The sequence below is a fragment of the Tetrapisispora phaffii genome, chromosome 8, assembly GCF_000236905.1.
Source record: "Tetrapisispora phaffii CBS 4417 chromosome 8, complete genome".
In the NCBI taxonomy this organism is placed as follows: domain Eukaryota; kingdom Fungi; phylum Ascomycota; class Saccharomycetes; order Saccharomycetales; family Saccharomycetaceae; genus Tetrapisispora; species Tetrapisispora phaffii.
The window spans coordinates 581,567-607,801 of record NC_016527.1 but is presented as its reverse complement, the minus strand read 5'-3'; the positions used below and the strand labels follow the sequence as shown (position 1 = coordinate 607,801).

The window sequence follows — 26,235 nt, the reverse complement described above, 5'->3', positions numbered from 1 at the left end:
ACCATATGCTAAAATGCGATGAGACATAAGATGAGATGAGATGAGATAAGCTTTATTAAAATTTTTCAAAGGCTTCGTACAAACAGATAAGTTGTTACTATGCGGAAAGGCCTTTAGCTATGGGATAAGAAGGTTAGATGCATCAAATAGAGCATATCAAGTATATAAACTTACTGATATCTTACTTTGCTTTTATCTTTAATGGATATTTTTCAAGAGGAGCCTTGGGTAACGGCCAGAAGTGAAGAAAAGAATCAATTAAACAAACTTAGAGTTGCAACAATTCATTTTGTAGTTGTCAATGAGAAAATCGATTATTTGCTGTCACTTTATATACTGTCACTTTATATGCTATTTACATACGTGACTGGAGAGGGCTATGATCTACTGTTTTAAAGACACGATCTATCAATATCTAAGTTGCTTAAATATTTGGTAATAAATTTGAATTTTTTATTTCTTGTTAAAATGAGATAAACAGAGTACAGAGTATAGTATATTATAAAAAAAAGAGGTAACACCATACAAATATATTGTGAAAATTGGATGATTTATCTGTAATAGTTCCTATAATATTAAAATAGCAAGTATCATTTGAATAAACCTACCACCAATAATGGTTAGTTATTATTGTTTTTATAGTTTCTTTGTAAAGATATTCCTCTTGTATTAATATATTAGATTATTAATGTATTATGCTTATTTCAATGGGATGAAACGAGAGGTGGTGGCACCAGCTCTACCGTGTCTAACTGGAGTGTAGGTGATGGAGAATTCACCTAAGTAGTGACCAACCATTTCTGGTCTGATTTCAACTTGGTTGAAAACCTTACCGTTGTAAACACCAACGACGGAACCAATCATTTCTGGAACAATGATCATGTTTCTTAAGTGGGTTCTAACAACAGGAGGCTTTTCGTTTTCGACAGCAGCTAATTTAGCAGCTCTCAACTTCTTCATTAAACCGGCTGGCTTGGTAGATAAACCTCTAGCGTATCTTCTTCTAACTCTAGCTGGAGCCAATTTGATGAATTCTTCAGTTGGCATTTCCAACATCTTTTCTAAATCAACACCTTTGTAGGAGTAGGTCTTGAAAGTTCTTTTCTTAGCATTGGTAGCAGCAGTGGACATGATGAATTGCTATTATCTGAGATGGACTGGTTGGTTCTTATAAACAAGTGAAAAGCCAAAAGACGAATATCACAAAACAAGCTTTAAATACAACAATGTTTTAAATGCTATAACAATATTACACTTCAAATATAATCCAATGTTTTTTAAAACTATCGAATACAAAAGATACCTCTCTCTGTACTGTAAAAAAGAGAATTGTAAAATTACAAGATAAGTAAAATTATCAACAAGAGTTTCACATAGTTCAAGAAATTGAGACTTAGCAGGAGAGAAAGATCATCGAACGTCCCAGTTCATATAATAACACTTGCAATCCGACGGTTAGATTCTACTGATGGCAAGCTGAATTACAATGATGAGAAGTTTCAACTTTGCAGTATATACCCCATGTTCCGACTTTGTAGAAATTTTGCCATGGCCTGTTTGCAATTATGGTTCAACAAGAGGGCAGAAGGTGCAGACCATTGCATAGGTAACAGTAATTAAAACATCTTGAAAGCAACAATGTTCATCTCATCGCTGGTGGGCAGGTGGCTAGTGATTGGGCGTGAACAATGAGAGCCAAGCGCATTTCAAAGGAGCCCGGGCGGGCTGGAAAGACGGAGGCATCGAAGACCTCTGTCTGGAGCTGGGCCGCGTGGTGCTGGAGCCAGCACCACGCGGCCCAACAAGCAGGGTGTGGCGTGTTGGTCGACGGCGCATGCGCGGGTGCCGACTGTGCACCTCTTGTCCCAAAAACCACAGGATTTTTACTTTTTCACGCAGAAACGAACGGCAAAAAACGAAACTGCACCCACACACCGCGCGAAAAGCATCACTTTCCAGCCGTAAACCCATTCATTTCCAGCAAGCAGTCACTCGAAAAGGTCCATCCCCAGCGAGGCAACGGTTAATGCAATGAGCGAAACTTTTCAAGACGTTTGTTACTTTATGTGATAACATGAGATGAGCAGGTGGAGGAGGTCGAGAGATTAAGATAGTTTATTGGTATATCGATTGATTGATTGAATTAGTAGTGTGTTTCTCATATTCAGTTGCTGTCTCTCTGTCCATCTTTCTAATATTGTAAATGTGTTTATTGCAAGTTGTTTTAACTACATTGTTTGAAATTTACAGTGTCGTGTAGAGACTACTCTGTTTTGAGATCGATTTCATCTCATATATTTAACTTTTAATGTATATAAGCAGACAGTAAATTGTTCATTTTGAAGGTGGTTTTTGCTGTTGTATAATTGGAACCCCCATCAAACCAGACCTATATAATCAAGAAATGAAGTATTTAGCTGCCTACTTATTATTAAACGCTGCTGGCGCCGCTCCATCTGCTGACAAAGTCAAAGAAGTCTTATCTTCTGTCGGTATTGAAGTTGAAGATGACAAAGTTTCTTCTTTAATCTCCTCTTTAGAAGGTAAGTCCATCGAAGAATTGATTGCCGAAGGCCAAGAAAAGATGGCCTCTGTTCCAGCTGCTGGTCCAGCTTCTGGTAACGGTGCTGCTGCTTCTGGTTCTTCTGCTGCTGCTGCCGAAGAAGAAGCTGAAGAAGAAGCTGAAGAATCCGATGATGAAATGGGTTTCGGTTTATTCGATTAAGAAGTTTAATTTAAATTTTATTAACTACAATCAAGGAAATCTCTTCGAGAAGTTACAGAAGGTCGAAAAAGACACCCCATGTTTCTTTGGAAGTTTCTCACCATTTTTTTAACAAACATTTAATATATTTCCCATATCACCCATATCTCATATTGTCATGTTGAGATTGCAATTAGCAATCAATATACAACAAATTCACTGATAATAAAATAATAATTTTATATATATGTTATAATCTATGTATATATAGTTATAATGAAAAAATTATAATACCAAACCGTTTACATAAGTAAATATGACTTTGTAGATAACTGTTATCAAGGAATGTAGTTCGAGACAACACGTCATGTCATCATTGATCGTGATAATGTGTGCTCTTATGCAATCATCAATTGGTATGTCAATTGACCCTCAATCAGATCGTAGCACACATCATAACATAACATCACGCCATAGACACAGCAGAGCCAAAGCCATTACTCAAACATGGCTCCATGCCTCATTCTTGTCATATCAGCAGTTCATATCAGGACATTTGTAACTATGGACATAGGCATTCACACTACGATACACTGCATACCGCTCTCGCGTTTCGGGACTTTACAGTAATAAATTCTTTCATCTGCTCGAGGACTTCAATATAGACTTTTTTAGAAAACTTTTGATGCTTTTTACAAGTCACCTAAGTCATTTTTGACAGCTCTGTCAATCGTTGTGGTCGACAGATCGAACGCCGATATAGTACTCCTGTTGGTATATAAGGAGCTCTTTTAATCTTGTTTAAAATAACATTTGCAATATCACTCTAAGGAGGAGGACGCGATAGTTAACAACACCTACTCTCGAGGTATTTATCAGCGTGTAGTACGTCATTGAATAACTTTTAGCTTATATCGATAGAAATTCGTCCCTTCTGCCATAGAAAAAACACACATTAGAATGGTCAAGAGAAAGATTATATTAAGTACCTTATTACTTGGGCTTGTTCCACTGTCTAATGCACAACAGGTGCTATCGCCAGAACCAAAGAACACTGTAGACGTCGACAAAGCTACCGAAACAGAGGGCTTATATGTCGGGGACTCTTTGATTTGTAACGACAGAACTTGTTATCCAAAAGTTTTTGAAGCTGACGATGAATGGAGAGTTGTCAAACCTTTACAGAGATTACCTGGTGGATTGGATATTAGGATTAATTTTGACACCAAGTTGAAAGAGGCAAGGCTATTGCCTGCAGGCGTAAAACCTGTAAAGCAAGAACAGAGAGAGAAAGAGAAGAAAGAAGAACAGCTGGCAAACGAAGAAACTGCAACATCCGCAGTTGAGAAAATTTCAACCTCAGTAAGTTCTATTACATCTGAAACTAAAATGGACACCGCCGAAAGTTCCACAAGCTCCCAGAAAAGTCTAGGTTCATCAGCCAGCATAACAAAATCACAAAAGGAAAAATCTAAAGAAACTGCCTCAGCATTGAAAGAGAACAAAAAAAATGAATTAGCAATCTCAAGGGATACAGATCTTGCTGTCAATGACTCAGATGTAGTAGCTGAAGATGCAGACATCTCGGCTAAATCTATGGCTGTTTCAACTAAGTCTACCCAAGCCCTCGCTAAAGATACTGATACTGCAATTAAAGATACCAATATCCAGCCTAATGATGCCACCGACAACTATGAATTTACAAAGGAATTCAAAGTTATCAGGGATATCTACAACAAAAAAGCCAGATTAACAAATTCCGAAATTAAAGAGATTGAAGCTAAATTGGAGGAACTGATGGAATTTACGCACGATTATAAACATGGTATGAAAATTATCACCCATGAATTTGAATTGTTAAAGTCCATCAGTTTATCAGACAAATTACCAGTATCTTTGAGAGAATTAAGTACCAGAGCCATTACTGGTTGTCTAAGAAACAATCCACCAGTTTTGGAATTCATATGTGTTAATCATAAAGAGTTCCCATCTGAATTATTCCAATGGTTAAGCACTTTACAAGATAAATCGATTGATGTATTAAATCTATACAAAACTTTAATTAAAAGATATATCTCGATTTTGGATGAGATTCTTTCCAGCATGCCAATATATGACATGAATACCACCGATTTAGAATCCTTGACTGTTATTTATGAATCACTAGATGATCCAAAAATCAAGACTAAAGTGTTAGAACTAGTATCCAGATTCTTTAGCAAACACATTGAAGTCATCACAATTGAAAGTGGAGATGAACCATCGATCAAGAAAAGAAATGAACAAGTCGTTCAAGATGTACAAAAATGGACTGACGAGTTAGCTACCTCGATTCAAGATAAAAATAATGATGAAATGCATATTCGTAAATTCTTTAATGGTTTGTACCAAATTAAATCACACTTCAAAAATGACATCAAAGTTGACAACAGTTTTCTAAATTGGTTGGCTAAGGAGACTGAATTGAGAAAGCCAAATAAAGAAAAATCTGAAGAAAAAGATAGTGACCAAGATTACTTCGACTCGTTATTAGTATCAAGCAGACATTTAATATTCGGCAACGAATTAGCCCACAATTTAAAACATGATGAATTATAGATTTCTATAGAGTTGAGAGAAAAACCATCGTAGTTTAAATAGTGTTAATATAGACTAAATATAAACTTAATCAAATTTCAAGAACATATAAATATATACATAGAGTCAATTATTGACAATAAATTTATTTTATATTTTATTTCGGAAATGGTGCTTTAACAGTAATCCACACAGCCTTTAAGAACTGCTGAAGTTAAACTTTGCTAAAGTAATCATTTATTTGCAACACACTTTTTTGAAAAAGGATAATTTACTTTAATTGAATTACATATACTTAAGTTTATACAAAGGTAATTTGTAATTTTAATTGTACATTATAATATACAAAGCCATCCGCCATAAAGGTAATCCAAACTGCTATTATTAATTTTAAAAAGATGTCTATCCAATTGAATATAACCGACGATGTGGACAGAGCTGCTGATGTTCTGAACAATGCATTCAGCCCATCTCATTGTAGTGATTTTATTTTCAAAAAGTTTTTTAACATCTCATTAGATGAGAAATGTTCTAGAGCTAGAATCAAGGCTATTATTCATTATTACACTGCTCTTTACCATGATTTGGATGGTGGTGATATTGTTGAAGTAAACGACTTTGATGCAGTTGCACTTTTCAGTACACCAGGCAAACATTTGCCACCAACTTTGACTGGTGACGCCAAATTCGACAAAGAGTTCATCACAGATATTTCCAAACGTAAGAAGGAAGTGATTCCAGAAGGTGTACCATACTATTATCTTTTCATGATCGGTAGGGACTTGAAAGGTCCACATAAGAAAGGTTCAGTGAAGAAAATTTTTGAAACATACAAGGAAAAGGCCGACAAAGACAACGCAGCTATTGTTTTGGAATCAATTGCTGACCATGCTACTTCTGTTTACGAATACTTCGGTTTCAAGAATTATCTGACTTATACCATCGGTAAGGGAGAAGTAAATTCCAAAGGTGAACCTGACAGCACCGGGGAAGGTTTCACAGTCAAGTTAATGTTCTACCATAAAGACGGAGAAAAGGTTCTAAGACCATGATAGTGCATACCCTATACCCCACAATTTCATATAAGAAAAGCCTAACGTTCAAACAACAATAGAAATCCAAACAGTAAAGTCGGTGGGGGAGGGCCGAGGGAGGAACACCAAAGATAAAACTCCAGTGAAGTAACGTCCTCCCAACCCACCACATCCAAGATTGCCAAGTTTTGGAACCTCTGACTTATCGTCCAGAAAATACCTTAAACATTTTATAGATAGATATCAAGATATATTTATGTTTTTAAATATATACGATCGCTTACTGCAATCGACCGGATGTTTCTCAACCACCAACAAGACTCACCATGGAAAGGCCCTTCCGACGCAGTCAATTGCTCATCTCTAGCCCTTCTTTGTCAGTACCAAACCTGTTTCAGAGCCTTATATCTTCACCAATGACCAGGTTCACTAACTTCTTATTTCCTGGTCCTAGTTCGTGATCAATGACGGGTCCCGTGAAATCGCGCAGGGAATCGATTCTTTAGTGGGAGATTGAAATTTTTGTAATTGAAATTCTACTTTAATTCTGACTTTATAACGTAACAACAAATAAATAGAGATTATGAATATAGATAAAGATAAAGATATATATTTGATTGGGTAATTACACGACAGATTTGCTTGTTTGTTAACGTGATTGAGAAGATCGGTACATTATAGCTCTGTTGTGTTTATATAGAGGTATTTTGAAGGCTCTGTGTTTTTAGGATTTGAAGGGTATTTAGTGATAAAAAAGTAACAAGAAAATCCACGAATTACCAATCCTCACCTCCTAATTGAAAAGCATTACGCAAAGCAATAATATCACTTGAGCCAAAATGATGCGTGGTTTCAAGCAAAAGCTGATAAAGAAGACCACTGGGTCTTCTTCTAGCAGTAAGAAGAAGGAGAAAGAGAAGGAGAAAGAGAAAGAAAAGGAGTCGAGAAAGGCTTCTTCTATGGGGAGTTCCAGCACCTCCTCTTCGAGAAAGAACTCTTCTGAAAATTCAAGGCCATCTTCTACTTCCTCTTCCAAAAAGGAATACCCCGCCAGTTCGTCAAAGACAAAGGGGATCGTGAGTTCTGCTAGTAGCACAAGAAGTGATACTAGAAATGCCACACCAATAATTGGATCTGGCAATGACAAGTCAAACAATACTGCTAGGGCTAATTCCAGTTCTGTTTCTAATGCTAACTCCAATGCAAATAACGTTCCGCCTTCAAACGGTTCTTCATCTACCACTATCGACTCGCCAACGTCCACTCCAAGTATCTCATTAAGCAATGCAGAAAGTAATAGTATCGAGTTTAGAGACAACAACCACAAAATTAATTCTGACGAGTCCATGGGTAGAAATAATACATTGTTCACTAATGAACCTAACAATGTAAACGGTGGCGCCTCCGAAAACTCATTAAAGGACAACTCAAATGGGATTACCCATACAATAACAAAATCTGATTTCACTAGCGCTGTCAACAAAGAAGGTATGACTCCTTCTAGTCCACAGTCTCCTAATATCGACATACCAAGAGCGTCCCATTCTTTCGAAAGACTGCCAACAACAGCAAAATTAAATCCTGATGGAGAACTAGATTTAGTTAAAACCCCTCAACGTCACTCTTCATCTCGTTTTGAAACTTCAAGGTACAGCCAATTAACAAAGTTGCCTTCTTTCGAAGAAGTTGAACCGGAGGAACGTTTGCAACTATTCATTGCTAAAGTAGACCAGTGTACTGCCATGTTTGACTTTAATGATCCAAGTTTTGACATACAAGGCAAGGAAATTAAAAGAATTACCTTACAAGAATTAATTGAATTCATTGTCACTAACAGATTTACATATACTAATGAAATGTACGAACACGTCATAGCAATGTTTAAAATTAATTTATTCAGACCGATACCTCCCCCAGTTAATCCTATTGGTGATATTTATGATCCAGATGAAGATGAACCAGTCAATGAACTTGCATGGCCACATATGCAACTAGTATACGAATTCTTCTTAAGATTTGTCGAAAGTCCAGACTTCAATCATCAAATTGCCAAACAATACATCGACCAAGATTTTATATTGAAATTATTAGATTTATTCGATAGTGAAGATATTAGAGAAAGAGACTGTTTAAAAACTACTTTGCATAGAATTTATGGTAAATTCTTAAGTTTAAGAAGCTTTATCCGTCGTTCCATGAATTATATTTTCTTACAATTTGTTTATGAAACTGAAAAATTCAACGGTATCGCTGAATTATTGGAAATATTGGGGTCTATCATTAACGGTTTTGCTTTGCCATTAAAAGAAGAACATAAAATATTTTTATTGAGGGTTTTACTTCCACTACACAAAGTCCCCTGCCTATCCTTATACCATCCTCAATTGGCATATTGTATTGTTCAATTTCTAGAAAAGGAACCGTTACTTACTGAAGAAGTTGTTATGGGTTTATTACGCTACTGGCCAAAGATTAATTCCACAAAAGAAATCATGTTATTGAATGAAATTGAAGATATTTTTGAAGTTATCGAACCACTGGAGTTTATAAAAATAGAAGTACCTTTATTTGTGCAATTGGCTAAATGCATTGGGTCATCTCATTTTCAAGTTGCTGAAAAAGTTTTAAGTTACTGGAATAACGAATACTTTTTAAACTTATGTATCGAGAATGCTGAAGTGATTTTACCAATAGTTTTCCCACCTTTGTATGAACTAACATCACAATTAGAATTAGATAACATTAATGGACAAGATGGTATTATTTCAGATCCATATATTCTAGTTGAACAAGCAATTAATTCAGGTTCTTGGAATCGTGCAATTCACGCTATGGCTTTCAAAGCATTAAAAATTTTCTTAGAAACCAATCCTGTATTATATGAAAACTGTAATAGCCTTTACCTATCGAGTTTGAAGGAAACTCAACAACGTAAGAAGCAACGTCAAGAAAATTGGAAGAACTTAGAAACATACGTAAGTGAAATAAAAATAGCAGAAAACAGCAATCGAATGACAGAGGAAATTTTGGGTTATGAAAAACAAGTTCCTAATACACAAGAAAAGATATAAAAAGCTAACCAAGCAATTATGAGATACATACGAAATAAGTTAATCCCCGTTATTTTAGGACTGAACTATTTTAAGGATTCATATAATTGATTTATAGAGAATTAATATATTAGTTAAGGATTGGTATTTCTCCATATTTTTAGTAATCTTGTTGATAAAGGCATACGGCCCTATGTTATTAACATTCTTGTTATGTAGTTCTTTAAAGGAGTGACCACTTCTGTTAATGGATCAATTTTACACATAATGAAATAACAATTTTTTTATCCTTGTATCTCATCAATTACATATGATGGCACATCCCTACAGATATGACCGTCTCGATTCCTGTAATAAACAATTGATGTTCAAGAATTTAATTTAACAAAATAAACTAATTAAATTCGATACAGACATATATTTTTAAGGTTCTACGATATTTGAATTAATGTTCGATTTGTGTTTATTTTTATACATTTTTTTATATAAGGTATTATTACCAAAATTTAAATTGGTAAATGGTGAGCCTAAAATAATTTTATACTATAGTTTGATATAATCATTTAGACATAATTCTTTCTATTTTTAGTGAAGAAGAATTGAATAATAAAGGCTTGACCAACACTGATACCGATCATAACAGCGATAACCAATAATGACAACCAAGTAATTCTGAATTCTGTTGATTGGACAGTAGACATGTTTCTCCATTCTCTAGCTCTTAAGTAGTTCAAAGATTTCGTGATCTTATCAAGGTTTCTATCAATTTCTTCAATTGCATTGTTAGCAACGGCATCCTTTCCATCGTCATCATCTTCTACATCTTTGACAGATACTAAACGACTCTCTAAACCTAAAATTATTTCGACTTTTTTGGAATCAGAACCATAGTTGTTAAAAAAACAGAATTTATATTGACCTAGACCAAACGATTTCAAAGCAAAATCGGAATATTTCTTTTGAACTTCACTAACTAACTCACTCTTGTCTGGAGCTTCAATCTTGAAATCAATTTCAAAATTACCACCAGTTAAAACTTGATAACTGATATTAATAGTATCATCTGGGTTGTGTAAGTCTTCATATAGACATTCGCTAGAATGAGCTGGTAACTCAAGAACAATTGGAATTTGTTGTGTAGAAGCAAAAATCTCTGTTACGAATAACAAAGTGCTGAATAAGACGGAATATAACATTTTGTTGGTTACCTGTTTCTACTATATGATACTTTTCCCTCAATTTAAATAAATACAATTGATACACAATACACACAAAATTATATAATACTTTTATTTAGATTGTAACATTGCAGTCTGATATCTATTTTTGATGATTGCTATATTCTCAATTTGTATTATACTTAGAAATTGAATTATTATTAGTGAAATGAATAAAAAAACACGAAACAAAATCAGCGATTCGGTGGATATCTACGACAAAGAACGAAATCTAGGGCAAAATAGAATGGAAAAATTGCAAGAAACCTTAATGAATAGCTTACCTTTCATATAATATGTTCAATGAGTTTCTCAACACAAACATTAAGGAACATCTTGCTTTTTAAAATGTTCCTTAGTATAATGCATTCATTTCACCTTTCTTTGCAAAAAACAATTGCCTTTGAATTTCGGTTTTAATGCTAAAAGATGAACTATGGTTATGAGACAAAGCTTCATTGTTAAATAACCTGGATATCATTTTCATTAAATAGGTAATATCTCTAGTAGTTAAGTTCAATAATTGGATATGTTTCGATTGATTTAGGTTATGGATCAAATGGGAAATTCTAGCACCTTTATGAATCAATTTTCTGCAGGAATACATTTGATCAGAAGTACTAATAATATACTTTGTTGCAATTGATATTCCATATGGATCTGCGTCTACATAAATTTCCCAGCTGCTTTCATCAAGAGCCTTCAGTGTTTGTAACTTATTGAGGAATAATCTTGTAAGGAAATCAGGATACCCTTTTCCTGTCACAATTATCATTTTCTCTGGATTTATATTAGAGCAATGATATCTAATAAATTTGTCATATACAGCTTCTTTCTCCACAACAATGATTTTCGATATATTTGGCAGTTCTATCTCTTCAATAATAAAGTTGCTATCTTTAGTAAAATGTGGAATTAAGGTAGACTCATTCTTTGCAACAAAAGTATAATTGCCTGTTTTTTGATTAACAATTCTTAGTTGAAATGGAATGTAACACAATCCCTTTTGTGCAGGTATGATATTTAGTTCATTTCGTGACTTTAATGAAAGGTTCTTTTGAATTTTGTTTAACCAATAAACTACAGTATTTTGATTCTTATACAACTCAACATTACCATAGTAAACATCTCTGATTGTTCTCACTTCGTTTTTCTTAAGAGTTGATTCAATAACGTTAATCAAAGATAAAAATATTGACAATTTGGAACTTGTCTTCTCAGTATTGTAATAATTTATTAATGATAGTTTAGAACTTTTTGCTGTGTGCATTTTCCCATTGACACCATGCTTTAAAATTATTTCAAAATTATGTTGATGGTATTCTATACAGCTGCAAAGTAATATAATGATACCCTCGATATAATTAGCTAGCTCATCATGTTTGAACTTATCAGTATCTGCTTGCCCAAATTGAACAGATCTGACTTCTGGCAACAATGCCGTCACTAGATCATTTTTGGTCAAACATTGCTCAGTTAATACTTTTAGACTCTTCATTTAGTGTTAGATTGAAATTTTGTACCTTAGTATATTGAATCTAACGTTTGTTTAATAAATTTATTATTTTATATAACTTTCTAGTTGATCTTTATATATATTTAAAGTTGAAGATAACTTCAAATAGAACGGGAAATTATTGGCGGCTAATTTTATGACACTAACACTCCTTTCAAGAGTAAGCTTTTCTCTATAGTTCTGATATACACAATGAATATAAGTCCATCATTTAAGTTACTATATACTTTAGAAATGATGAGGTTACAGATGAAGATTTAGCATTAAAACTCAAATAAAGAAAAGATTCTGATGATATTTCGAGCTTACGTTGAGACTGATCTAGAAAAGTAATCAAATGCACTCACAACAGTCTATAAAATGATGAACTAGGCATACATTCAAATGTTTATCAGTGTGAGCATAAATGTTATCCTACCGCATTTTAAGAAGTGTTTGAAGATAACAAGTGTTTTATCTAAGCTATTTTATACAAATTTAAGACAAATATTTATTTTATAGGCAAGATCGCTCATATATTGTCCGATGGAATAACTAAAAATTTGAGAGCCATATTTGAACTCATAGTTTAACCATCTCATAGGGAAACATCTGGGTAAAAAGTAGACTGAAGTTCACAGATAAGGAGTTGATTAATTTAAATATTGATAGTAACAAATCGTATAATTTCTGACTAATCCATACGATAGTTGCGAAACATATCGATGTTTAAAAGCAGTTCTATTTCAAAATTTGGCGGTTCAAATATTTGTCATTGCCCTAAGAGTAACAACTTGTTAGTTATTATAAGATGGAGATCAGATTATCCACCAGGACATAGAAACCGCAAGAGGAGGAAAGCTGCATTCAAAAGGTATAGTTATAGTGATACCAATGCTTTTACATGCTTACAGTCCGATTCAATTTGGAAGCCAGTGAGGCCATCTGATATTAGTGGTAATAAACAACTACTAGATTACGAAAAGCTTCCAAAGTTAAGAGATAGCCTTGAGAAAGTACTCTATGAGCCATTGGTACTTCATACATTACGAGACGAGAGGACTGGCGCATATAATTATGACAAAACTTTGGAAGTGGTAAACACAATAACTCCAGAAACCTCATCATCATCTTTGAATTTCATACCGCCACAGAAAGATGAAATTCTATGGAATATGGCAAATCAAAAAAATTTAAAGTACATTTCATCAACGAGCTCTATGACTGCTGTTTTGTCTCAATTACACTTTTTACTTTCCAATTGTAGGGCACTAAATGTAACTAATTATTTAGAGTCGAAAGATGTGTTACTGCCATCAAGCAAAAATTTTAAATCAGCGCAAATTCCAGCTTCAATCATAGTCAGCAAATTAAAAAAAACAGTTAACCATAAAGTTTTCACTGTTAAATCAATTGACTCTGATCCATACTTTAATAGAGAAATGATTTTATCAGCTTTAGGTCATACCTTAGAAGAATTTTTGACAAGAGGTGGAAACCAGTCTAGTGATTACGATCCTAATGAAAGACACTACCATTATTCAATCGTTGATGATTTTTTAATCAGATCACAACTGGATTGTTACAACCCATTACTGCCAAATAATGGTGTCTTTGATCTGAAAACTAGAGCTGTTGGTGCAATTAGATACGATTTACCTTTTGTGGAAAGAAATCTAAACTACACAGGGTACGAGATAAATAAATTACATGGTCAATTTGAATCTATGAATAGAGAATTCAAAGATATGATAAAAGGTCCACTTCTAAAATATTCATTACAAGCTAGAATGGGTGCCATGGATGGTATTTTTGTTGCCTATCATAATATAAATAGAATTTTTGGATTTCAATACCTACCATTAGAATATTTGGATCATATTTTACATTCGGCATCTGATTATAAATTCAGAACTTCTTTAAAAGATAAAGAGAACATAACTAAAAGTGTATTTGGAATTAATGAACATGTTCTCAACCATGAGTATAAAGAAAGGGAAATTTCTACTTTGCTTGCGGATGCTGAGTTTAAGTTATCAATGCAAATATTTAAAAAAATATTGGTATTCATTGAAAATAAATATGCAGCTAACCATTTCAAGTGGGAAAAATTGAAAATAATGATGAAAATCGATGTTTCGAAAGCCAAAGAACCTAAACTAGATGTTATTTGTTTACCAATGGAAGCAGGATCTAGTAATAAATATCTATCACCTCTAGTTAGAGACAATGACTCCAAAAATATAACTGCTATGTTAGATAGAGTGAAAGCAGAGCATGATCAGTTCTTAAAATTACATCTTAAAAAGGCTATTGGACTTGTAATAAATGTTAAAAATATATTTGGAAGACACTCATCATCTCCAAATTACTCAGAACTATTTAATACTAACAGTACTGTTGATTTAGATTTTGACGATAAGAGTTACTTGAATCATAAAATGAACAAGGATTTTTATGAAAACAGTAATAGATGGATGCACCCAAATTTTTTGGATCCAGAAGATGTACAGACATGGAAAGTAAATGGAAACATTATAGAAATGACTGAGTCAAAAATAAAAACTAGTTATTCTGACATGATTAAAGAGAAACTTTCCTTCATAGAAAAAGAGAATAATGAGGATTTTTCAAGGACACTTGATAAAGATTACGAAAATGATCAACTAAAAACAAGAATTATTGATTACATTAAGAATGAAAAATCATTAGAAAATATATTCAATAGATCAACAATGCATAAAAAACAAAACAATGACGATTTTAGGCTTACCTTTCGTGCTTATGGAAAAAAGGGAGCTATTAGATACCAGGAAAGACAGAATAGACAGAATCAACATAATCAGCAGAAGAGGAAGAATGAGGACAATTTTAAATTCGTAAATCACTTCTTAATAAAAGAGAGAGGCATATAGACATAATTACTTTTAAGTTAATGTAACAACCCATGTCTATATTTATAAGTTATAAAATTTTGTGTAAATATACTTGGAAAATTGAATTTTATGCTTAATACTACAATTAAAAGTATATATCCTAAGACAATATTTAATAGTGTGATGCTAATATATAAATCATGACTGGATTATTAAATTCACAGAAATTATATTTTTGTATCAATTATATTTTATGGGATGCAGTTCGAAATGCTGAAATTTTCGAAATTAAGTTTACAAGCCTACCTAATAAGAATTATTGTTACTACTTCCATCGACGGTCACATTAAAATTCCTTAATTCTATATCTCCAGTATTCAAAGCCATGGAAGCTTCATTATCGTGTCTGAAAGTTTCATAGTAAAATCTATAATAAATGTACTGTCCAGCGATATAGAAATCCAAGGACATCTGGAATAAAGCAAACACAACAAACATATACGAAATATTTGATGCTCCAAATATTAAATATGTAATTTTCAAAGTGTCACCACATAACCAACTAACTAGCAAAATTAATTTAAAACCTTGAATCGACTTTAGCTTATGCAAAATAGAAATTTGTGGTAACGGTAGTAATGACTCGATCAATAAACCTAATGAGCCAAAGATGGAACCAACCCATTCTGCTATTGTTGGCCAATCCATTATTTTAACGACAAATAGTGTAAAGAAGAAATTAAGACAAGCAAAATATGCAATAAACTTCCAAAAAATTGTATCATTATTCCATTGCCAAAATGACAATATTCTTTTATAACTGGGGTCAAAAAATTTTAAGGTTTTGTAGACTATCACCAAACCACATTTCCCTAAGAAACCAGTCACTTTTGTAAATGTTAAATTATTAATTATAGTTTTCCAATTTTGTAATGGTTTATCTGTTGCAAAATATTCTAAAAATATGTCATGAAATAGCTTTTGAAACGACTCAACGGCTAATAAATTATCATATTGGTATTCTATTGGTCTAAATTTTAATGTAGTGTTTAATAGAATAAGTTGTATAAATATCATAACCAATGACTGTCTCAGTAGAGACAGATCATATGGCGTAATTAAATAATAGCAGACTCTTAATATACTTGCAATCAACATGGTAGCACATATATCTAGTGAGAAGCCAAGAGATGTCTGTGAACGCTGGATACTGATAACTGTTGTACCATATGAAAATAATGGTGTGAATGATATGATATTGTTTGCAATAAATTGAATTGTGAACCAGTCAGGTATATAAAATTGATCGACAATTGGAAAATAAGCAGCAATAGCATCGGCATAAGTATTCTTCGTGGTAGTTACAGAAGCATCTATCACTTCAGAAATTGCTTCAGCTACAGCTGTAGTGGCTACAGCATTAGCAATCGTCGTTGTTACAACATCTTCAGGCATGATCAGTTTTCAAAATTTTCTTCAGTATGTGAATTTACGAAAATGCTCTTTTACCTAATAAACGACTTGGACTCAGTAATAGAAACTTAAATTATTAAATTGTTGACCATCTATTTCTAATAATACAAAAAAAGGTAGAACAAACACGTTAAATTCGTCACATAACAATTAAATGTTTTTACTTTTAATATTTCATATATTTGCTTTTAAATAAAAGCATTTTCAATAACCTTCGGAGATGCGAAGAGACTCATAGTGTAAAATAAACAGACAAAGGAATAAACGACATTAAAAGTTTTCGAATGATATTATTATTAGTAGATTGGACTTATAGAGAGGCAAGTAGTACTAAAATCAGATATATAAAATTATTTGAACATATATATTTTATATCTATATGTATATATATGTCACGTAAATTTACGTGGGTAGTGTTGTTTCATTCGTCACGATAGATGCGGCACAAATGAGATGCATATAGCGTCTTTGTTATAAAATGCTTAGCAACATTGTTATGAGATCGTTTGGTATATCATTTAATTTCCCAATGGTAATTACCATTAACATTTTTAATAACAGTGACACTATACACTATCGAAATTGTAGACTTATCATTTAAGAATGTCGTGTTTTCACATACCATGGTCTTCCTCGAACCGTAATATATTATAGAGACATTTGAATGATACTCTGATATTTCAAAGAAATAACCAATTGGTGACGTGTAGACTTATCAATGTGATTATCGACTCATGCACATATGAGTGTATCAAACAACACAAATTATATCTCTAAAAATGAATATTATGAACTGGTAAATATTGCCAACTCTCAAAAGGAACTAAATACAGATTTACCTATAGAATTCGTTCCAATCTCTGAAAGATCCTTTCCCAATGTCTATTGGAATTGGCATACGCTATTTAAATTAAGCTTTTGTCTGCGATAGATATTCTTCACGTACTTGATACGAGTCCCCGTCAGGCCTTTTTATTGCATTCCATTTTGGTTCATCTTTGAACAACCTAAGGGCCTTGATATAGTTCTCCGTAGTCAAAGTAAATCTATGGTAGATTCCAGCTGGGACCACTAACAGATCACCTTTGTTCACTCTACAACGGATCCAGTCCGTATCATTTTGAGCTCTCAAGTCGAAGTAACCGCTGCCATCCAAACAGTATCTTATTTCTTCATCCTCGTGCAGATGCTCTGAGTAAAACATGTTGAGTTTTTCCATCATATTATTCTCATTACCAAAAGACTCTTTTGAAATATTCACGACATCTCTATTCTTATAGTTTCTTTCTTTTGCGATAACATCTACGTCTTCCACGGTAGCACAATACTTGTAAAAGACACCAATCTTTTCTAAATCTTCAATGCTAACCGACTTTCCACTATTATGGGCTTCTCTGAAGTCTATGTCGTTGTTATCGTCGTGAATATAAGCTTGTACCATCTTGATCGTTGTTGAACTGTGTTTGTACCCTTGAAGAGAATATAATCGCCACTACCCCCTGGAATACACCACTAAGAAGTCTTGTGGATTGTACATCTAGCATATATATACACACACGTATATATATATATGTATGTATCTGTATGTTGCTACTTTGTGACATATAGATCTGATCTTTTTGAATTGTTATTAATGTGTCAAATTGCAATCACCCTATAGTTCTTATTTCCGGCCGGAGATACCGAGCGAACTAAGCACAGTTATGGCTTGGCCATCGGAGTGTACTGAAATATCTCGTGGATTGTAGTCGAATGGGCTGCAGTTGGGATGGCTTGAACTCAATGTTAAGCTCGACAATAACAACAGTTATGACTGATCTGTTGTATTCCATTGGCAAGTGTTGTTGACCCTGAGTGCCGGCAGCTGCTCTTTGTCGGATGTGGTCCAAACGGAGACAACAATGCTGACTCCAGATATGCTTAAAAGCTTTAATGTAACTTCAGAAACATAATGATGCTAACGTAGTGACCATTGGAAACTTTAATGAATAGACTTATGTAATGTTTGTGCTCAGTAGATGTATCCATAATTTCATGTCTTCAGGGTGTTTTTACCATACTGTATGATGACATTAATCTATTTCTTCTCCTTGAAAGCAAAGCAAACGTTATACTGTGTTAAGTTATGCATTCTTACCGATATCCATTGTCTCAAATTTTAACAAGAATGCCAAATAGAACAATATACGGCGATCGCATAATTAGTGACACGACTAGTGACGCCAATGTGCCATATATTCAATTATGAATATCAATCAATAATATGTGCACGGTTTACTAAAATTTATGTATAGTATTAGGTGGTCAGCATCACAATTGTGGAATTCAGTCCAAGCCAATGGATGCCCGAATAGATTCGAAATTCAATGCCAGGATAACCTAGATACCGTAACGAGAATTGTAACAGTTGTTATGAGATGACAATTCCTAAATTAGGAAACTATCTCAAGATCTGAAACACAGTTGTTGGTACACTGTTATTGTAATTTAACTATAACAGGCCCACAGCAACAATCTATAGCTAAAGTTTGTCGAAAAAGCAAAAATATAAATTCCCAGACCCTAGAATTGCATATACTTCTAGTAGTTAGATATTAATATTATTATATAGACTAAAATATCAAGACAAGATCCCCCAGAAGACTAGTTAGCTATATAATATCTAATATAATAAATCCTAGACTAATAAGATATTTCAAGCACTTGTAATTGATATTGGCAGGTTATACGAGCACTCGTCCATAATCCCTAGTTTACCTTAAGTAACAATAACCCTAATTGTGTTACAAATTTATTATCATATGGGTACTACCATAAACAGATTTATGCCAGGAATGTCATACAATAAATAGACAGATATAAGACAGACTATTATATTATAACAGATGGAAAGCGGATACGGGTCGTTAATTATTCTTGTTATATTCAACAAAGCCTCTTTTTTCATTATAAACTATATGTTACATAATGAAATAGTTACATGATTATTTCAAATCCTAGATGCATAAATAGGTCGCCTATTGACACTTTAGCTTCTGTCATTATTGCTGTCTAATGTAATAGACTCGTCATTACATTCATATACACAATTGTCGTTCAGGTTTACGGGAATAATTTCCTAACTAGGAAGAGTCTGTTGTTGTTCAATAGCTTAATTATATTGTTTTAATATTGTAATAGTTGTTAAATTATATACAAGATATTAGATTAATCTCTCTGGTGTCTTGGACCTTGGTCAATGAAATAGTTATCTATTGACTACTAGGGTTTATATATACATAATATTTCAATCTACCGCTCTGTCCAACGAGACAACGTCGTCGAATTGAACACGTATGGCAGACTGACGGTTCTAGAGTACTATTTATGCACTAGAAATTCTGCAAGCACATTCTCGTAGGCATTATTGTCTCAGTTTACAACAATATCTCCTAAAGAGGTAATAACTGGTATCGTATATTCAGCTATTCGTCCAGTGACATTTCCAACAGTTTCAGATCTGACAGTGATAACAATTAGTGTTATATCCCGATCTAGAGCTTTACCGTATTTATTGACCCCGCTCTACAGAATACAAGCTTCTATGGCCAAGTTGGTAAGGCGCCACACTAGTAATGTGGAGATCATCAGTTCGACTCTGGTTGGAAGCATAACTTTTTCGCGTATCTTCTTTTTTCGGGTTACTTAACGGTTCCGTCTCCGAGGCCTCGAGGCCTCGGAGACGAAGCTGCCTTACCAAAAGAGGAAAACCGAAACTTTATAACCGTTTTCGCACCAGGATGCCGTCCCAAAACGGTAGTGTTTTTTAGCTTGTGCGCAGATTTCGCGCCCAGGATCGACGTTTCTTTTGTTTAATTTTCGATGTTTCTCGATTTTGGTCTCGGACAGCTGTTGCGGGAACGCTCTGCTATTGGCTTGATTGCAGTTCTGGTGCGGGCTTTCCTCGCAGAAACAACTCGGCCGTTTTAGGAAATATAGCTGATCTCTAAGGGAAGGCGAAGGACAAGCACAGTCTCGAGATTCTGAGATTTCGAAACCTCATCATTTTGAGATGAAATTTATGTAAAGTCCTCATTACGCACAATATTTACATTTTGCAAAAATAGTTACGATGAGTTGTGTGCCCAGGCATAAATGCCATGCTACCAGCAGTTTCATTTTATATCACTATTGACATTACTGATGTTAAGGTTGTTTTCGATTTTTTTTCACTTTCTCTATATAAGAAACATCTTCGTTATCTGCCAATTCATATAATCGGACCCAGAAATCCTCTATATTTATCGTTTAAGAACGCAAAGGCTGTCTCTGCAAAAAAAATGCTAGTTAAATCTTTGCTTTCAGGTGCTGCTATTCTAGGAAATACCTTAGTGTCAGCTGCTACTGCTTCAACAAACAGTTCAACTCCAATAGTCAATATCACAGGCAATGCTTTCTTCGACTCTGAATCTGGGGAAAGGTTTTATATCCGTGGTGTAGACTACCAACCAGGTGGTTCATCAAACTTGACTGATCCTTTAGCGGATAGTACTATCTGTCAAAGAGATATCCCTGTTTTCAAGGATTTAGGTATAAATACTATCAGAGTTTACACCGTCGATAATTCATTAGACCATTCCGAATGTATGAGCCTATTACAACAAAATGGTATCTACTTAATATTAGATGTCAATACTCCAACAAGTGCAATTTCTAGAACTGATCCTGCATGTTCCTATAACGCTGACTACTTACAGAGTGTTTTCGCTACTATTGACGCTTTTGCTGATTATGATAATGTCCTTGGTTTTTTCGCTGGCAATGAAGTTATTAATTCTGCTAACACAACAAATACAGCCACTTACGTTAAAGCTGTAGTCAGAGACATGAAGAAGTATATGGAAGCAAGAAGTTATAGAAAAATTCCTGTTGGTTACTCTGCAGCTGATATCGCAGAAAATAGACTATATGCTGCCGAATATTTTAACTGTGGTGACGATGAATATGCTAGAATTGATATGCTAGGTGTCAACGATTACTCCTGGTGTGGTCATTCTTCTTTCCAAACCTCAGGTTATGCCCAAAAAGTTCAATTATATTCTGACTATTCAGTACCAATCTTTTTAAGTGAATTTGGTTGTAATGAAGTTGTAGATTCCAGACCTTTCACTGAAATTCAATCTATTTATTCCACACAAATGTCAAGTGTGTTTTCTGGTGGTTTAGTCTACGAATATTCTAACGAAACAAACAATTTCGGTTTAGTTCAAATAGACAACGACACTTCCGTTACAAAATTAACTGACTTTCAAAACTTAAAGTCTGAATATAGTAGCGTTTCAAATCCATCAGGTGACGGTGGATTTTCAACTTCTTATAACTACTCTACTTGTCCAGCCTACCAATCTGGTACTTGGGAAGCAAATAACACATTACCGGACATGCCAAGTGCTGCATCTGCTTATTTCAGTTCTGGTGCCGGTAGAGCTTGGGGTACTGGTTTATCAACTATCAATCATTGCCACGAAGATGATGAAGATGTCGATAGTTCCAGTTCATCCAGCTCATCCAGCTCATCCAGCTCATCCAGCTCATTCAGCTCATCCAGTTTATCCAGCTCATCCAGTTCGTCTAGATCATCTAGCGCATCCTCATCATCATCTAGCTCATCCAGCTCATCATCTTCGTCCAGAACAAGTAAAGGCGCCGCTGTCAATGTTGCAGTTCCACAATTTGTCCAAGTTATCACACAAGTGATCGGCTTTTTATTATAAACTTGATTATATTAATATTTTCATTTTTTTATTTGTACTTTCATTATGTTAATTATGCAATTAGTTCTTCATCAAACATCCTTTTTTAACAACGATGTTGTTATAGTAGTAAGGATTTTGCAAAATTGAGAAAGGTATTCAAAACTTTCCATTAGTATTACATGATACATCATTTGCTATTTAAACTTAATATATACCATGACAACTTTCAAAACCTTTTTTCTTTTTAGGCATATATGAAAGTTGTATCTCTATATAATCGAGATCCTTGCAATCCTGTACAAGTTCTCTTGTGTCTTTTACATGCCCATTATCTTTGCTTTCAGAGACTGGTTCAGGTAAGTTCGGTGCCTCACCTACGCCATTTGAGTTTGTCCCAATGCATGACCTATCAATATCTGCACATTTCGAACATGAAGCAGGATTAGAGGAACAGGTAAGCTTAGACAAAGTGTCAGCTGCAGGCGTAGCATCTATTGTAGTTTGCTTCCTTTCATTATTGGTCCGAGCTACAACAGGGTCTGATAGCTGCGAGCAAACACAAAAACTTTCATCTGTACACAACCCACATCTAGGAACTGACAAAGACACTTTTTCTCTAGATTTTAATGAATTTAAAGTTGAGGGTTTCCTGTCATTTGCTCTTTTTGAATAAGTTTCCTTATTTTTATTTTTTAATGAGATTGCATCCATTGGTTTAAAATTATTTATTAAATCTCCTATAAGTGGATCATGTGTCTTCGGTAACCCTAGAACACCAGTAAAACCTTCCTTTGTTTTAATTGTTTTCAACTCTTCTAATGAACTTTTTAAAGCAATATGTTCCTTTTTAAAATTAAGATTTTCTTTTCTTAACCTTCTTAATTCACCTTGACACTTTTTAAACTTTTTCTCCCACATATCTATACTATCTTGTAATCTTTCGATTGTATCTTTAAGCTGCTCCATCCTCAAACTTTTCCTTTCCCTAAATGCTCTTTGCGCTTCTCTATTCAACTTTCTTTTTCTCTTTAATTCAGTGTCATCAATATCATCATTTTTATCACTTTCTGGTGAGGTTAGAGTTTCCATTTTACTTTTATCTTTGGATAATTTCTGTGATTCCTGTGCCACCTTATTAATCGATCCACCTTTTCTGGTACTAGTTGGTCTAGCAGGAAGGACACAGTCCCTAGAGAATTGTAAATTTAATGAATAGAGGTTATTAGCTAACGGAACCTTAGGTTCTAATTTTGGGAACTTGGTATTTTGGTTATTCATAAAATTTTCAGTTCTTTATTTTCTATCACCTATTCCAATTTTGTAAGGAGGATTTTTCCATTGATCTAATATGGTTACCTGCGAAGCTAATTAAAAAGCAAAATAATATTCAAGCAGTATAGTGTACAAGCGTCAAAGTTGATTCATGATAAACCTTTAAAAATTCAATATAGATCAAATGAGTTATTCAATATATATTCTTTAACTTATCTTAATGATTTATAAATTTTTAGGGTGCAAGGTTTCTTTAAAATGATAATCCGCAACAAAATAGTTTAATAATCAATTTCGAAAATTGACTTCAATAAAGTTTCATCAAAAAAAAAGATTTAACTTTATGAATGCAAGATGTTTTCAGTCATGGTAAATGATATAGGTTTATTCTTTTAAACTATATTGAATATTAAATAAGTTATGCAGATTTATGTCGCTCGTGTATGTTACTATGGACAAAACGAGGACTGCATTTATGTAAATGTGTGGTATGTTATAAATAAGAGTGGAACGGAGGATATGAGTAAATAATATGAGTATAAATGGAAAATCGTAATATGCAATCCGTTCATATTATTTCGAGATACATCAGAAAAGAAATATCTAGATTGTTTTTGGATTTATCTTGTTACACAGTGCCTTCTTTATGAATTCACCTTTTTTTTTTTATTTTTATCTGCACTCATTTTTTTTATTATTCTTTGGCTGTTCTGTCTTTGGCGGAACGGCTTCCTTTTCGACATCATCTAAATTAATGTCATCAGCTATTTGTTCTCTCACCTTTCTTGCCCTCAGTTCGTCTTCTTCCTTTTTGATCAATTCATCTTGTTCCTTCAAGACACGTAGTTTGAATGCGCTAGAATCAGCTGACTCAGGATCTTCTTCTGTTTTAGATCCAGTTGGAGCCGATGCAACAACCTTAACATCTTTGTTAGCTAATTTAGGAGTAACTAATTTCGCTTCGGTCTTTAATTCAGGAACGGTTTCGACGCCCTCTGGTTTCTTACCAGATTTGGTCGAGACAGTGTCCTTAGCACCAGATGGAGTGGCGGTGGTCTCTGCTGCAGCAGGCGAAGGCTTAGAAGGAGTGGATGTTTTCGCAGTTTGAGGAGCTGCAGTCTCGGTTGGAGATGGTTGAACATTCTTTTGGGATTTTTCGGCAGCCTTTTGTTCAGCAGCCTCAGATTTAGACTCTGTAACATCTAACTTAGCAACATTGTAGACAGGGTCAGGGATGGAAGATAAAACTTGTAAAATACCTTCATAGTATAATTCTAATAACTCATTGTACGTGGCTGCACTCTTTGTTGTATCGGAAACAGGAGCTGATTTAGTAGAAGATGGTGACTTTTTAATAATTTTTGAAGAAATATCTTCTACAGATTTACCACCATATACATAAGTAGATGATAACATCATCAAAACTGAAGGGACTTTTTCTTTTAACCTTAAGTGTAACCAAACACTTAAAGTATTTGTTAATTCCTCTTGGGAAGTACCGAAGGCTTTAATACCTCTGGAGACACATGCCTGATGTAATTCCTCAGGAGACAACGACTTGACACCTTCGTAATCAATAATGATATCATCATGCATAATTGATTTCAATTTGTAACGAATTTGATAACGTAATAAATTATCGTTCCCGAATGGAGTAATAGACATGAACTTACATATGGCCATCAACTGAGGTCTTGATAAATTATCTAACACTGTGTCATTTTTAAACATATTTGCGATAGTCATGATTTCTTCATGTTCAAATTTGATAGAGGAATCATTTTTAGAGTTATACAATTTTTTGAAGAAGCTTATAAAGATTTTTCTTTTTTCAACATTTTCGATTGAGTTGTAGTTCAATAAGTTTGATTCTTCTAAAGTTTCATGTAAAAATTTAGATGTTTTTCTTCTAGTTTCTAACAATTTCACCCTTTTTTGATCCTTATCAGTGACACTCTCGTAAGTCGAAGGTAACAAATTTGGGAATATCTTAAGAGCAATCGGTAACAACAATTCAGCGAATGGAATGATGACGAAAGCAGAAAATGGGATCAATCTGAATACGTCACTGATGGTTCTCTTCAATTGATTTTGCTCTCTTCTCGTCAATTCGTAACCTTGACTGAACTTTATTAGCAGTTTCGTTGAGACTTTGATCTCATAGCCTAACAGTTTAGTACCGTTTACGTAGTGTTTGACCTCATGTTTAATTCTTTGCATCAAAGGAGGCTTTTCTTTCTTCTGCTCTGTGGATGGAGGAGTCGAGTATAATCTGACACCCAAGTACCTGTTGCGGACGGCAGTAGAGGCGAGCGTGTTGTAAAGAAGGGCGTTGTGAGTGCTGTAGGGAATGCAGTTATCCAAACATAGTTGAACTGCAGCTGTTGATTTAATTCCGATCCTATTCTTGGACAGTGTGGCTAGGCCTCTGGAGAACATTGTAGTAATGGTCGAGGAGAGAGCAATTAGCCAATGGTGGTCTAGGGTGCGACAAAGATGAAAAGTAGTCGTGAGTGAACAACACAAAAGCATTTTTCCATGTATATATAATGCATTTAGATATATATATATGCACGTATATATATATATCTTAGTAGATGAGTGCTGAAACTTTTCCACAAATTATAATGCATACTTTATTATTGAGTAATTAATTATTATGGCCGTAATGCAGTAGTAGTGAAACATTGAGACAGCACCGTTGAAATCGATCGCACTTTTAACAGAGCCGGGTAATGAGGCAGAAGGGGAAGCCCCGACCGAACGGAGGAGGGCATCGAACACCGCAGCATGCAGGACGTT

The 26,235-nt window shown here is 34.1% G+C and overlaps 13 protein-coding genes and 1 non-coding gene across 14 annotated transcripts; 7 read left to right on the top strand and 7 right to left on the bottom strand.

The window, feature by feature from the left end:
* Positions 1-699: 699 nt before the first annotated feature.
* On the bottom strand, positions 700-1,131 carry RPS15 (40S ribosomal protein uS19; the record flags this gene model as incomplete). The annotated part of the gene is made up of 1 exon (XM_003686848.1): positions 700-1,131. One exon carries the CDS (start codon positions 1,129-1,131, stop codon positions 700-702), a length of 432 nt encoding a protein of 143 aa, XP_003686896.1.
* Positions 1,132-2,404: 1,273 nt separating this feature from the next.
* Positions 2,405-2,725, top strand: RPP2A (ribosomal protein P2 alpha; the record flags this gene model as incomplete). Its single annotated transcript, XM_003686847.1, has 1 exon — positions 2,405-2,725. One exon carries the CDS (start codon positions 2,405-2,407, stop codon positions 2,723-2,725), a length of 321 nt encoding a protein of 106 aa, XP_003686895.1.
* A 939-nt stretch (positions 2,726-3,664) lies between these two features.
* Positions 3,665-5,302, top strand: SIL1 (Sil1p; the record flags this gene model as incomplete). The annotated part of the gene is made up of 1 exon (XM_003686846.1): positions 3,665-5,302. The coding sequence occupies one exon, from the start codon at positions 3,665-3,667 to the stop codon at positions 5,300-5,302; it is 1,638 nt and encodes a 545-aa protein (XP_003686894.1).
* A 377-nt stretch (positions 5,303-5,679) lies between these two features.
* TPHA0H02560 (uncharacterized protein) lies at positions 5,680-6,333 on the top strand (the record flags this gene model as incomplete). The annotated part of the gene is made up of 1 exon (XM_003686845.1): positions 5,680-6,333. One exon carries the CDS (start codon positions 5,680-5,682, stop codon positions 6,331-6,333), a length of 654 nt encoding a protein of 217 aa, XP_003686893.1.
* An 821-nt stretch (positions 6,334-7,154) lies between these two features.
* On the top strand, positions 7,155-9,386 carry RTS1 (protein phosphatase 2A regulatory subunit RTS1; the record flags this gene model as incomplete). Its single annotated transcript, XM_003686844.1, has 1 exon — positions 7,155-9,386. The coding sequence occupies one exon, from the start codon at positions 7,155-7,157 to the stop codon at positions 9,384-9,386; it is 2,232 nt and encodes a 743-aa protein (XP_003686892.1).
* A 542-nt stretch (positions 9,387-9,928) lies between these two features.
* On the bottom strand, positions 9,929-10,561 carry ERP4 (Erp4p; the record flags this gene model as incomplete). The annotated part of the gene is made up of 1 exon (XM_003686843.1): positions 9,929-10,561. One exon carries the CDS (start codon positions 10,559-10,561, stop codon positions 9,929-9,931), a length of 633 nt encoding a protein of 210 aa, XP_003686891.1.
* A 376-nt stretch (positions 10,562-10,937) lies between these two features.
* On the bottom strand, positions 10,938-12,080 carry SPO11 (DNA topoisomerase (ATP-hydrolyzing); the record flags this gene model as incomplete). Its single annotated transcript, XM_003686842.1, has 1 exon — positions 10,938-12,080. The coding sequence occupies one exon, from the start codon at positions 12,078-12,080 to the stop codon at positions 10,938-10,940; it is 1,143 nt and encodes a 380-aa protein (XP_003686890.1).
* A 722-nt stretch (positions 12,081-12,802) lies between these two features.
* Positions 12,803-14,992, top strand: PET127 (Pet127p; the record flags this gene model as incomplete). The annotated part of the gene is made up of 1 exon (XM_003686841.1): positions 12,803-14,992. One exon carries the CDS (start codon positions 12,803-12,805, stop codon positions 14,990-14,992), a length of 2,190 nt encoding a protein of 729 aa, XP_003686889.1.
* A 267-nt stretch (positions 14,993-15,259) lies between these two features.
* ANY1 (Any1p) lies at positions 15,260-16,408 on the bottom strand (the record flags this gene model as incomplete). The annotated part of the gene is made up of 1 exon (XM_003686840.1): positions 15,260-16,408. The coding sequence occupies one exon, from the start codon at positions 16,406-16,408 to the stop codon at positions 15,260-15,262; it is 1,149 nt and encodes a 382-aa protein (XP_003686888.1).
* Positions 16,409-17,336: 928 nt separating this feature from the next.
* ADI1 (acireductone dioxygenase (Ni2+-requiring)) lies at positions 17,337-17,867 on the bottom strand (the record flags this gene model as incomplete). Its single annotated transcript, XM_003686839.1, has 1 exon — positions 17,337-17,867. One exon carries the CDS (start codon positions 17,865-17,867, stop codon positions 17,337-17,339), a length of 531 nt encoding a protein of 176 aa, XP_003686887.1.
* A 2,136-nt stretch (positions 17,868-20,003) lies between these two features.
* TPHA0Htrna8T lies at positions 20,004-20,076 on the top strand. Its single transcript has one exon. It is a non-coding gene; the product is annotated as a tRNA-Thr (tRNA).
* A 489-nt stretch (positions 20,077-20,565) lies between these two features.
* GAS5 (1,3-beta-glucanosyltransferase) lies at positions 20,566-22,179 on the top strand (the record flags this gene model as incomplete). The annotated part of the gene is made up of 1 exon (XM_003686838.1): positions 20,566-22,179. The coding sequence occupies one exon, from the start codon at positions 20,566-20,568 to the stop codon at positions 22,177-22,179; it is 1,614 nt and encodes a 537-aa protein (XP_003686886.1).
* Positions 22,180-22,365: 186 nt separating this feature from the next.
* On the bottom strand, positions 22,366-23,439 carry YAP7 (Yap7p; the record flags this gene model as incomplete). Its single annotated transcript, XM_003686837.1, has 1 exon — positions 22,366-23,439. One exon carries the CDS (start codon positions 23,437-23,439, stop codon positions 22,366-22,368), a length of 1,074 nt encoding a protein of 357 aa, XP_003686885.1.
* A 666-nt stretch (positions 23,440-24,105) lies between these two features.
* MDM38 (ribosome-binding protein MDM38) lies at positions 24,106-25,965 on the bottom strand (the record flags this gene model as incomplete). The annotated part of the gene is made up of 1 exon (XM_003686836.1): positions 24,106-25,965. The coding sequence occupies one exon, from the start codon at positions 25,963-25,965 to the stop codon at positions 24,106-24,108; it is 1,860 nt and encodes a 619-aa protein (XP_003686884.1).
* Positions 25,966-26,235: the final 270 nt, after the last annotated feature.